Raw genomic sequence first — 13,991 nt, 5'->3', positions numbered from 1 at the left:
AAACATGAAATGCTCAGCAATTCACTTTTTCTACCACAGGAGATTGAGGTAATCATATCAAGGATCCATGGCTATCCAATACATTAGTTGCCCTAAACTGACACATAAGGAATGTATCTCCCATAATATCCTCGACCTCTGAAGCTTTTAATGCATTGACCATACTGTTTGTCTCCATTGCCTCTCCTCCAATGTTCATTTCAGTGGGATTCCCCACATTTGGTTCCGCTCATACCTCTCTGATTCTAGCAAGAGCATTCCCAGAAATAAATTTTCTTCTGGCCTTCTCACCCTTGCCAACATGGGATCAGCTTCCACGTGTGCATTGATAACATATAGCTCTTCCTTTCCACTTCCTAATTTGACTCCTGCCTTAGCCCATCTGCTACTGAACCTCATTCATACTTTTGTCACTCCAAACTAGACTATTCCAATGGTCTGCTGGCCAGCCTCTCACCTTGCACCCCCAGAGAACTTTGAGCTTATCCCAAAAATGTGTTCTTTGTATCCTATCCTGCACAAGTCCTGCTCAACCATCACCCCTGTCCTTGCTGACATACATTGGCTCCCAATTCCTCAGTGCCTCAAACTTAAAATTCTTGGCTTTGTGTTTAAATCCCTCTGTGGTAACAAATGCTCTGTAACTTCCTCCACTCGGCAGTCGGGTCTCTCTGAACTCTCCACTCCTTTGACTCTGGCTTATTCTCCATCCTTCCCTTTGGCACACCACTAGTGACCATGCTTCAGTCACTCAGGGCCCACAGTTCGGAATTCCCTTGCTAAACCTGTCTGCCTCTCCACCGCCCTCTGCTATGCCCTCTCCTCCATTAAGATGCTCCTTTAAACTCGTCTCTTTGACCAATCATTTGGTTACTCCTCCGAGTATCTCCTCCCTTGGCTCAATTTTTATTTTTTGAGATCACAGAGTTGAAACGTTAACTCTGTTTCTCTCTCCACAGATGCTGCCTGACCTGCTGAGTATTTCCAGCACTTTCTGTTTCTATTTCAGATTTCCAGCATCTGCAGTATTTTGCTTTTATTTTTTGACTATGTCTCTGTGGAAGTTTCTTGGGATGCTTTTCTAAATTAAAGGCACTATCTGTGCAGGTTTATTATAACATGGAATCATACAGCACAGATGGTCATTCAGCCCATATGGCCTATGCCAGCTCTTTGAAAGGGCTATTCAATTAGTTCCATATCTCTGCAATTTTATCCTTTTCAAGTATATATCCAATTCCTTTTTACAAGTTATGACTGAAACTGCTTCCACCACCCTTTCAGACAGTACATTTCAGATCATCATAACATGCTGGGTAAAATAAATTCTCCTCATCTCCCTGCTGGTTCTTTTCCAAATTACCTTAAATCTAGGATAAAAACAGCAAATGCTGGAAAAATACAGCAAGTCAGGCAGCATCTGTGGAGAGAAAGAGTTAATGTTTCTAGTGTTCCTTATCAGTGACTTCAAGTTTGCACATCCTGATTGATCTGTCAATCAAATCCTTAGGCTGAAGTCAGTTCATAAATTTCTGATGCTATCAGCCTTCTAACACTCATCATTTTTCCGTCACGCTAGGCCTTATTCCTTTTGACAGATGTCGCCTTGTTTTCAGCCATTTATTTCTGATTATTACAACCCTTTCCTGCTACCCTCATCTTTACAGATACCTAACCACCATAAAAATGTCAGACCTCTCTCATCCCTGTAAAGTTTAAAAAGGAATAGATTTGTACACAGCACTCCTCTTAAGACTGTATCTTGTGCCGTGTCCATGCTCATCACTTCCTTGGATTCCTCTGGCTATGTATCTCAAGAACTGGTTAGAATTCCATACTGCTGCTTGCAATATGCTTTTGTTTCAGTGAGCTAACCACCAGTATTCTGAGATCACTCACTGGCGTTGTCCAGCAACCTGGAGCAATTTAATTTATTGCTACTCTCTCCTATCTTCCAACCAATTACCAATTCATTTCACAAGATTACTTCCAATTTTGTGTGGCCTAATTTTTGCTAATAATCTCTTGTGAAAAACCTTATCAAATGCTTTCTGGAAGTACATATAACTGACATCCAGAGACACTCCCCTTTCCACCATGTTAATGACCTCCTCAAAAAGCTCAGCTATATTAGCTGGACAAGATACTGACTCTCTTTGACCAGATGATATTTGTCCATGTGCTCAGTCACACTGTCTCTGACGGTAGATTCAAGTAACATTTCCACAATTTGATGTTAAACTGTAGCTACCCTCCCACAACTCTTTTACCGGTACATTGATGACTGTATTGGTGCCGTTTCCTGCTCCCGTCCCAAACTGGAAAACTTTATCAACTTTGCTTCCAATTTCCACCCTTCTCTCACCTTTACATGGTTCATCTCCAACACTTCCCTTCCCTGGTCCAATCTACACCTTCTCCTTTGTTATCTCTTGCCCCACCCTCACCTCACTATAATCTGTGACTTTTCTAATATTTGTCAGTTCCGAAGAAGGGTCACTGACCCGAAACGTTAACTCTGCTTCTCTTTCCAAGGATGCTGCCAGACCTGCTGAGTGATTCCAGCATTTCTTGTTTTTACTTCCCTTCCCTTCCTCGACTTCTCTGTCTCCATCGCTGGCGATAGGTTGTCTACTAATATTCATTATAAGCCCGCTGATTCCGATAGCTACCTCGACTACACTTCTTCACACCCTGCCTCCTGTAAGAACTCCATTCCATTCTCCCAGTTTCTCAGTCTCTGACGCATCTGCTCTGATGATGCAACCTTCCACAACAGCACCTCTGATATGTCTTCCTTTTTCCTCAGTGGTTGACAGGGCCCTTGACTGTGTCCGGCCCATTTCCCGCACCTGTACCCTCACCCCTTCCCCTCCCTCCCAGAACCGTGACGGGGTTCCCCTTGTCCTCATTTTCCACCCCACCAGCCTCCACATCCAAAGGATCATCCTCCGCCATTTCCGCCACGTTCGGCGTGATGCCACTACCAAACGCATCTTCCCCTCCCCTTCCCGTCAGCATTCTGAACGGAACGTTCAGTCCACGACACCCTGGACCACTCCTCCATTACCCCTGACACCTCGTCCCCTTCCCACAGCACCTTCCCATGCAATCGCAGGAGGTGTAATACCTGCCCTTTTACCTGCTCTGTCCTCATTATCCAAGGCCCCAAACACTCCTTTCAGGTGAAGCAGCGATTTACTTGTACTTCTTTCAATTTTGGATACTGTATTTGCTGCTCACAATGCAGTCTCCTCTACACTGGGGAGACCAAACACAGATTGGGTTACTGCTTTGTGGAACACCTTTGCTCAGTCCAAAAACATAACCCCGAGCTTCCTGGCGCTTGCCATTTCAACACACCCTCCTGCTTTCATGCCCACATTTCTGTCCTGGGCTTGCTGCAGTGTTTCAGTGAACGTCAACGCAAGCTTGAGGAACAGCATCTCATTTACCGATTAGGCACGCTACAGCCTATCGGACTGAACATTGAGTTCAATAATTTTAGAACATGACAGGCCCCCCATTTTTATTTTGTTTTTTTTATTTTAGCTTGCTTCATAATTTTTTTTTTTACTATGCGCCTGCCTACTGTTTTTTTTCATGTTTGGGCTTTTGGCCAGGGCTGTTCATTATTCAGTCATTTAACACTCTCTGCACTAGCGCTTTGTCTTTTAGCACACCATTAACATACCCGTTGCCTTTGCTCCATGACCTTGTCAGTTATTCTCTGTGACCCTGTTTCCTATCAACACCTTCCCTTTTGTTATCATTTGCCCCACCCCCGCTTTATTTGCTTAAAACCTATTACATTTCCAACCTTTGCCAGTTCTGATGAAAGGTCACTGACCTGAAACGTTAACTCTGCTTCTCTCTCCACAGATGCTGACAGACCTGCTGAGTATTTCCAGCACTTTTTGTTTTTATTGTAATTACCTGGTGGTTTCTTCCCTTCTTAAATAATCGAATGATATTTGAAATTTTGCAATCGAAAGGCACAATTCCTGAATCTAAAGAGCTTTCAAAAATTATGACTAATGCTTCTGCCAGGAATAGCAATTGCACTTTTATTCTGTTATCAGCAACACAACAAGATCACATTCACTTGAGTACCCTATAAAGAGACAGACTAAAACTTTTTTTTATTCATTCATGGGATGTGGGCATTGCTGGCTAGGCCAGCATTTATTGCCCATCCCTAATTGCCCTTGAGAAGGTGGTGGTGAGCTGCCTTCTTGAACCACTGCTGTCCATGTGGGGTAGGTACACCCACAATGCTGTTAGGAAGGGAGTTCCAGAATTTGAATCCAGCGACAGTGAATGGACAGTGATATAGTTCCAAGTCAGGATGGTGTGTGGCTTGGAGGGGAACTTGCAGGTGGTGATGCTTCCGTGCATTTACTGCCCTTGTCCTTCTAGGTGGTGGAGGTTGCGGGTTTGGAAGGTGCTGTCTAAGGAGCCTTGGTGCATTGCTGCAGTGCATCTTGTAGATGGTACGCACTACTGCCACTGTGCATCGGTGGTGGAGGGAGTTAATGTTTGTGAATGGGGTGCCAATCAAGCGGGCTGCTTTGTCCCGGAAGGTGTCGAGCTTCTTGAGTGTTGTTGGAGCTGCACCCATCCAGGAAAGTGGAGAGTATTCCATCACACTCCTAACTTGGGCCTTGTAGATGGTGGACAGGCTTTGGGGAATTAGGAGATGAGTTAGTCGCCGCAGGATTCCTAGCCTCTGCCCTGCTTGGTGTTGAATTTTGTTTGATAACACTCCTGTGAAGTGTCTTGGGACATTTCACTATGTTAATAGCACTATATAAGTGCAAGTTAGCTATCTTTGTGATGTTGGTTGAAGGATAAATATTGGCCAGGACACACTCCTCTTCTTTGAATGAATGGTGCTCGTGTTTTAGTCTCATCTGAAAGACAGCATCTCCCACTGTGCAGCTTTCCCTCAATACTACAATGAAGTGTCAGCCAAGAATATGTGCTCAAGTCTCTTCAGTGGGGTTGAACCCACGATGTTCTAACTTCTCACTGAGCCAAAGAAGACTCTTAAAGTCAGGGGAAAAGCAGAATAACAGAGAGGTTTCGAGACAGAGTTCTGAAACGAAGGTCCAAGACAGGTGAAGGTTGTACCATCAGTGGTGCAGTGGAGAGAGTAGGGATGCATAGGAGGCCTGTATCAGAGGGCAATAAAGCACAAGTGTGAGGAGCTTGCAGATGTAAGTTGGAGCAAGGCCATGGATGGATTTATATTTGAGATCAAAGATTTTGAATATGATTCACTGAGAGAGTGTGAGCAATCTTCATGGATAGGAGTGATGGGTGAATGAGACTTGGGGCAGAATGTGGAGTTTTGAATGTGTTGGAGCTTGTGTTTAGCAGCAAGCTGATGAATGTATTTGGGTAGGATGTGTGGGTTTGAATCTTAGCTCAGGATCAAACAGGACACAGAGCATTTGAAAGGAAGCAAGAATATGTACAGATTAAGTCACTTATCAAATTTGGTGTATAGTTTTTGGTAGGAGCTGAATAAGGTGGCTTTGGTCTCCCAGTTTTCAGTTGGACAAAGTCTGGTCCATCCATGATCGGGTCCACCACCTGAAATGTTAATTCCTCTGTTCTCTTCACAGATGCTACGTTACCTGCTGAGAGTTTCCAACATTTTTTTTATCATTTTATCCATGACTTAGCGTCTAACAACACTAGGATGGGTATGGAGTTGAGGGTACTAGTGATCAAGAAATAGGACAGTCTGTCTTTATCATATACATCCTTGCCTACTAATAATGTCATAAAGAGGCAACATGTGAATGAGAAAAAGAATAGAATCTTGGGCTGCCCCAGAAATGGTCATTCTATATGTAATACGATGAGAACAAGTGTTTTGTCATATCAATTCCCTCAACATCTTGCCCCACCATACTTCTGCAGTCTCCTCCACACCTGTATCCCATCCCGAATAGGCCTCCGATCAAGGTTTTGGAGACTGGTTAAAATTATTTCCATTGTTGTACTTCACAATGTTATCCAAACCACTCAAGTGTTGTATAGTCTTGTAGTACACTCCTAGCCATTGTTCATTGTTACAACTGAGGCGGGAGGAGTATACTGTTTATTCTAGTTCCACCTCTCCACAGGTCACAATATATATTTAAAGTTTCCCACTTACCGATACAGTCAATCATATACTCTATTTTTCTCAGAATAAAACACACCAACCAGGTTACTTTAACAAACAACAAATTATCAGTTTATTGTAAAAACAAGTCTTAACCAGTAATGAATTAAAGCATAAGCACACAGATTGAAATATTAAAGTTCCCTTTTTACCTTAGCCTGTCACACAGAGACACACACATATATACATCAATTAACCAGAAAAATAAAAGGGATTTTTGTTTAGAGCTCTGTTACAAAAAAAATTTTTTTTTTAAACCATTTAGGCTGAATACTTGCTCATTCTTGAAGAAGAAAGAGAGATATGGAAAGATGTTATTTGTTTTGGTTTGGTGTCCCAAATACGTATAGACGGTTATCACTGGGATCTTCCTAGAACAGTTCTTTCCAGGTGATATTGAAGATCACTTTGAGACTTTCCAAGAAATGCAGCTACAGAGACTTCAGATAGGCCTCACAGCAGAAATGCGGCAACAGGGGTTTCAGTTCCCACACATTCGATATGTAGGGTTTCTTCAAATACAGGAGGGAAGAGGAGACTGACACACTGGATATGCAGGATTTCTTTCCAAGAGAGAGAAAGGGATGAGATGGGTTTTCTTGGCAGGCAAAAAAAACCTGTCTTTTTTTAACAATTCAAAGTGAAACCAAAAACATTCCAGAAGTCAGGCCTCCTGACCTCTCCAAATCTTGACCTGTCACCTTTCTGTAAACCTCTTCTCCAAGTCAAAACAACAAGCTCCCTGCTGGTATTTTATCTGAAAACAGGTGCCTTCCAGTTTTTTATTTCATTTATTTACTTATTTTTTTATTGTATTTTATTTAGAGATACAGCACTGAAACAGACCCTTCGGCCCACCGAGTCTGTGCCGACCAACAACCACCCATTTATACTAATCCTACACTAATCCCATATTCCCTACCACATCCCCCTACACTACACTACACTAGGGGCAATTTACAATGGCCAATTTACTTATCAACCTGCAAGTCTATGGCTGTGGGAGGAAACCGGAGCACCAGACGGAAACCCACGCGGTCACAGGGAGAACTTGCAAACTCTGCACAGGCAGTACCCAGAACTGAACACGGGTCGCTGGAGCTGTGAGGCTGCGATGCTAACCACTGCGCCACTGTGCCGCCCCTCACAGAACTAAGGGCTTGTTTACAAGCCAAGTCCGGGAAGCCTTCTGGTGACCTCTTTTTATTAAAAAAAAACCTACGAAGTTCAGCATCTCTTCAAGCTTTCCGATGAATCAATGTCCATAATTCAACTATAAGTCCTTAAAAACATATTTTACAAAACATAGAAGGACATTTGTAACATTATCCTCTCTCTGTACTGTTAGAAGTGGGGTTATTATTTGGTGCTACCTAATACTGAAAAAATGACCAAATTTCAGAATGGACTTTTAATCAGCAGTATATGCTTCATAAACAGACATTATGGAAATTAATTTCTGATTTGTATCTTTAAATGTGTCAGCACTTTATAAATTTAACAAGATGTATTTACACTAGATTTTATAAATGACTTGATCTGTTCAGTCTGTTGATTCTTTTCCCAAGTGAGTGTTCCTGAAGCAACACTTGTACTCAGAAGTCTTGATAATATCACTTTCCAAACACACACACATTTCAGATTTTCACCAACTTTGAGCTCCTTCAAAAGTGACCATTTGGGAAATTGCTTGTCTACTCCATGATACTTTGTACTCTTCTTTCCTACTTTATGGTGTCATTTATGGATTGATTTTATTCTATTTATTGCTGGTGCAAGATATGAACAATGACGACAAGTAAAGATCCTCTGGTCCATCCAGTCTGTCCCACACTGCGATGTTTTGTGCATCACAATACCTACATATCCCACCCAATCCGAAACCATGTAATCTCGTGGGTGAGACGAAAAACTTGAATCAAAACCCACACCAATTTAGTGGGGGGGGGGGGGGGGGGCGGTATCTTGGAATTCCTATCCAATCCCTTAAGCTATCAAAACTAGCCCAGGAGATCACTCTGATCCTGATAAGCTATGCAGAGCCTATTCCTTGAACAAGGTGATGTCCACCTCAGCCAGATACAGGTCCAGCTCTTGCTTGAAGAAATTCAGTGAATCGACGTTTACTACACATTATTCTTAAATAATACTCAAATAGTCTCTATGAACACTAGGAAGGAGTGAATAGGAAACCTGTGCATTTCTGTTTATATGCAATGGGTGAACTGCACAGCAGGTGGCAATAATATACTTGAGAGTTTGTTTCCTGGCAGTAGCTGCACTTGTACTGTTTTAATAAGTGTGCTTCTTTTCCTTTTAGGGGTTAGTAAGTCTGTATTAAAGACTATGGCTGGTATGGACCTTGATAAGATCAACTTGGATTTAATAGAAGCTCTATTAGAGTGGATAGTGGATGGAAAACACGATTACCCCCCAGGTTAGTGGAACCATATACAGTCTGTTATGCACTTACAGCTATGATTTCTAAGAGAGGCCGTTGAAGCGGCCATTGACCAACACATGTCTGATGCTTGAATCTTGCATGCTTCGAGGGTCAGTTCAAGTGACGCAGTTCCGCTGGGGGAAAAGCGTATGGTGAAGGTGCAGAAGAGGGTTTGTGTAGTTCTGCTCCAGTTGAAACCTGCCTAGTGTTTTCTGTAAGATGATTGTTCCTCATGCTTGAACAAGAATATTTACTGAGAGCAAATGGGAACTAGAGAAAATCAATAATATTATTATACGGCATCTTTCTCAACCTCAAGACATACCAGACCACATAACAGCCAAGTGGTCTACTCCAGAAAGCCAGTTGATGAATGATAGAACTAGAGCCAATTTTTACACACTTTTATATTTATTTGCATAGTTACATATTACAAGCATACACTTCCAAACCCAACAACCACACTTTTAGTCTGTGTCTATTTATAGGGCTCAAGTGAATCCCCAGTTAATGCCTACCATCTCCATATAATTAAATTGCAATTAAGATTCCTTTCTCTCTTTAAATAAAAACTAAAGTGAATATGCACAACCAAAATTTCAAAACAAATCAAAAATTTCCATCTTCTATCCAAAGCATTACATTGCGAGATGCCTCTCTTCTAGGACCCCTAACAACTTCTTTGATTGTACCTTCATTTCTTTTTGTAAAACAGACAGTTGATGACCTGCATCCACCCATTTAATTTTAAGGATTTCCTTTCTCTCTAGTATTTGTGTCAAGCCAGCAAGATCAGTGACCTTCACTCACACTCACTTTTCGTGGAGTGTGCATTATCCCACAATGACCAAATACCTACATAACATTCAATGGGTATACTATCTTCACTGTGCCCATTGTACAGAATCCCATGTAAAATATTTGGCAAATGGAATCCCATATCTACAGGAGCCAGTGTTTCAGCAGCTGAAGCACTTTTAATGACCCTTTTTATTTTCTTAACCTCTTAAGCTAAAGAACAACATTTTTCATTTTCACCTGTAAGAAATGTTATGAAACAAGCTACACTCAAATACACATCAGGAAGATTAGCATGTGAGGCATCACTAGAAATGATTAGTTTCATGTTGTGTCACCTAAGGATGGGAACTTAAATACACATTTCTCTAGATTTAATTTCTTTAATGTTTTATTTGCCCTTATGACATTCTCTATTTTAGGGTGTTTCATTGTAGTACTTAACTCCAATAGATCAAAACTAGCATCTGGTCTAATCTGAGTGCCCAATCAGTTCAACTGACCAATCAAGCTTTGCAGTTGCTCTGTCTGTTCTTTAGATATAACATCATCTTTCTGTGCTGATCTAGCACAATTAACCAGTATGGGAGTAATATTCTATAAATAATGTTGATTTAAAGTTATTCCAGACCCACTCGGCTTAATATCTGTACCAATATATTTAAAAGCCCCACAAACCTGACTATTATGAGATTGCTCTCTTATACTCTCGAAGGGTCTTTCTCCGGTACATTGTTTTCTGACGCACGAGTCACTTCCGGACCCACTATCAGTACTTGCACTGCATTTTCTTACCCTCCACTCTGTCGCCGATGGACCTCACTTCTTAGCCATCATCCTGAACATTTAACCAATATTTAAACTTGCCAGTAGCTTTTTCTGCACATCCCGCAATTGCCGCATCCCTCCATTCACCAGACCCTTCTAGAATATACGTCACCTGAGTATCCACTCTGGACAATTGGTCGTTGGATGTGATAGCTCTGTCAAATGTGTCATGATTATTCATATTACCACTATCCAGCCCCTGATCTACTGTATTCTGTTCCTCAGGACCTCTATCATAAAATATGTGAACATTAGAGGTGCAAGGTTTACCGTTTACTTTTATCAGCTGCTCAGAGTCCAAGATTTTGTAGTTAATTGTGATTAATTATCAGGAATAAACCTTAACCATTTGATTGTCATGTTTGTTGAGTACTGTCTTACCATCACGACCTATTACCTTACCAGGGCCTTTCCATTCCCTATGACCCTCTCTTTTATAATACTCCAAATCTCCTGAATTAAATTCTGTATTGGATGGTCTTGCACAATTGCTTAGGGCTCTCTGAATTCTCTTCGAGGCCTCAGCCTTGATAAAATCTAATTTCTCTGCATGTAAAACATTTAAATGTGCAGAAAAAAAGGAACTAATTGTAGTACCTTCTAGGGCCAGAGGACTATGGTACAGCACAGAGGGCAATTTGGGATTTTGTCCATGGACTAATTGATAGGGACTATGCCCTCCAACTATCTGGAGTGAATTCTTTGCATGAACTGCCCATGCCTGAGCTGTTGATCAGCTAAAATTTTATGCAGCATTTCATCAATTACCACATGATTCCTTTCACAGAGTCCATTGCTGAAAGGACTTTCAGCTATGGTATTCATAACCATGATGTTCATGTTTTCATGTATGTCTCTGAACTAGTCATGGGCAAATTACCCTCCATTATCAGTCATAAATGTTGCTGGTGCCTCAAGTCCAGTCCCTATCGATTTCTCTATGACTTTGTCTATAATAACCGTTTTGCCCTTACTATGTACTATTGTAGAAAGACTAATTCTGGTCGCCAGGTCTACAAAATGTAGAGTGAAAATATTTATTTGCTCCAAATCTATAGGTTCAAGACAACTACCTTGTTAAAATCATGTATCAAAGGAAGGCTTAGAATAGTATCTGGCAGCATCCTCCAATATCTTTTTTTTTCCCCACAGATTTCACACTTCTCACTAATCTCATCGATTAGCCCCCTATACTCTACAACAACCACACCTGCACCTCTTAGCAGGCTTTTTAAACTTTGGCAAGTAGGGTGAGCCAATTGTCTATGTAACCATAAGACAATTTGCTTTTTTTTTCCTCTGATTCTTATCACCTGATGCCATGAATGCTTGTCTACCACTCTGATGAGAAACATCAGGTTTTGTTTAAGGGGTACAATAATGTCCTGACTGGATAAACTGCAAATACACTGACTTTCCAAAAATAATTGCCTTATCATGCGCCATGTCACATTTCATTTGTGCCTTTTTCATGGAAGGTTTACTCAACAGCCTAGGTATCTCACTAGAGATTACATCAGTACTTATAAAATAGATTACTCCAGCTATTTTACATGGAATTATAATTCTCTTTAGTGACCTCAATGTGTTGTCATCACCAAACCTAAAGCAAGTAGTACTTCTATATTCCTTAATCTTGCAGCAACCCTCATTACTTACTGAATCAAGGTAACATTTTAACCAGTCTATTTCATATACTGTTGAAGTTCAAGCGCTATCCAGCACTGTGCAGTTAAACAAGTCTGTTACTATTTTACAGAATTAAAACGCCTTACGACCAGTTAATTTGTTCGGATTCACCATCATCATCTTCTCTTCCTCAAAATTATCTTAATCATGTGTCCTTTCAAGAATCTTACCGCTCCGCTTTAGGCAGTTCATTGTATAATGATAGTTCAAATCACATCTGAAGCCCCTATTAATGTTCCTTGGGCATTACTGGAATTCATTAGCTGATTCTGTCTCCTGCTGTAACAGATAGGCTAAAGGTGCTTTCATCTTCATTCTGCCTTTCTTTAACTCTTCCATTGATGCCTGCTTCCAGTAATGGGATCATTTCAAAATTTGGCATTGACTCCTCTATTCTTTGTCCCATTTGTCCCTTTGTTCCGAATGTCCCATTTATTCCACGAAGGCTGAAGGAAATGACTGTTTGCCCAGGAATATTTAAGGCAGCAGACTTCTAATCCAACACGATCTCCCCCTCTGAGAACTGAGGAGCCTGTGCAAATGAGACACCTTAGCACAATCTAGCAATAAACACTAATACTGATCCAGGGATCCCCAACTTGAATTTCGCCAATCTTTTATAAATTCTGTTAAAGTCCACGATATATTCTTCCATGGAATGTTCATCTGTTTTGCACAATCTATCAAATTCTGACCATACTTCATAGGCATTTAACAGATCATCTTTCTTGTAGATTTCATCCAAGAACTCTGATGGAAGGTCCAAACCTCCTTCACTATCCAGCTGACAGGCATGCAGCTCACAAATTACTTTGCTTCTATTTCTTTGATTCTATTTCTGGTAGGAAGCAACAATGCCAAAGCCATACTTTGTTTCCTCTTTGGTAGGGATGTAACCCGTGTCTATTTAGCCACTTCATTCTTCCACTGGTCATATGGTTCAGACTTCGAGAACGTCAGAGGGTAATCAAACCCTGACAGTTTACACTTGCTTTCTGCCATTTTTCGCAATGGCTACTAGGATTGTAGGTTTCTGTCTGAATTTTTTTTTTCTTAGCTTCCAACCTTCAACTTTAGGCAACCATTCTCTGCTACCATGTTCTATTCCAGAAAGCCAGTTGGCAAATGACAGATTTGGAACCAGCCATTACACACTTGTATATTTATTGAGAGTTACATATTATAAGTATACACTTGCTAACCCAACAACCACCGTTTTAGTCTGTGTCTATTTATAGGGCACATGTGAATCCCCAGTTAATGCCCACCACCTACTTATAATTAAACACAATTAATATATAATTAAGACAATGAAGTGAAATGTAGTCACTGCTAATGTAGGAAATGTGGTGCATAGCAAGATCCCACAAAGAGCAATGTGATAATGACCAGGTAATCTGTCCTTGTGATGTTGTTTGAGGGATAAATGTTGGCCAGTACACCGGTGAGAACTTTCCTGCTTTTCTTATAAAAGATCCCAAGCACTGTTTCTGTTCACTTGAGAGGGCAGATGGAGCCTCTGTTTAACATCTCATCTGAAAGACGGCACCTCCAACAGTGCAGCTGTCCCTCAGTACTGCACTGAAGTCATAGCATAGGTTTCAGACGAGTATCTGAGGATACTAGGGAAGCTTACATGGGCATTTCATGAGTCTGTAAGTTAATTGGATTTCTATTTGGGTCTGAGCAACCTGTACACCACATGCACAGTAACTAAAGAATTCTATATTAGTGTATATATACTCTAATATCAAATTAGAAATTCAAGACATTGTATGGGATTGAAGTGGTGGTAGTCATCTTATAAACAAGTCATTTTTGTGGTAGTACTGTGGCTCATTCTGCAAAGTGTGCTCAACTACTCCTGGCAGGAGCAGTAAAATTAACTCTCCATTACCTCTTGTTTACTCTACAGCTTCAGGACTCCCATTCTGATCCCTTTTTCAATCTGACTTGACCAGCTCCCACCACCCCTACTCATCCCTCTCTGACATATTGTTTATTCCCCCTCAGAAATGACTTACTACCAGATAGCTTACTTCCAGGGCCAGTTAG

The 13,991-nt window shown here is 41.1% G+C and overlaps 1 protein-coding gene across 2 annotated transcripts in view; it reads left to right on the top strand.

Annotated features, from left to right (window-relative positions):
- dhx57 (DEAH (Asp-Glu-Ala-Asp/His) box polypeptide 57) overlaps positions 1 to 13,991 on the top strand; it is a 167,545-nt gene that overhangs the window by 94,767 nt on the left and 58,787 nt on the right. For both annotated transcript variants that reach the window (XM_068044535.1, XM_068044536.1), the window contains exon 13: positions 8,499 to 8,615. In XM_068044535.1, the coding sequence (XP_067900636.1) occupies positions 8,499 to 8,615 (117 nt within the window). The remainder of the gene's footprint in view (positions 1 to 8,498; positions 8,616 to 13,991) is intronic.

The sequence above is a fragment of the Heterodontus francisci genome, chromosome 13, assembly GCF_036365525.1.
Source record: "Heterodontus francisci isolate sHetFra1 chromosome 13, sHetFra1.hap1, whole genome shotgun sequence".
In the NCBI taxonomy this organism is placed as follows: Eukaryota; Metazoa; Chordata; class Chondrichthyes; order Heterodontiformes; family Heterodontidae; genus Heterodontus; species Heterodontus francisci.
This window is presented reverse-complemented; position numbering and strand designations above follow the sequence as displayed.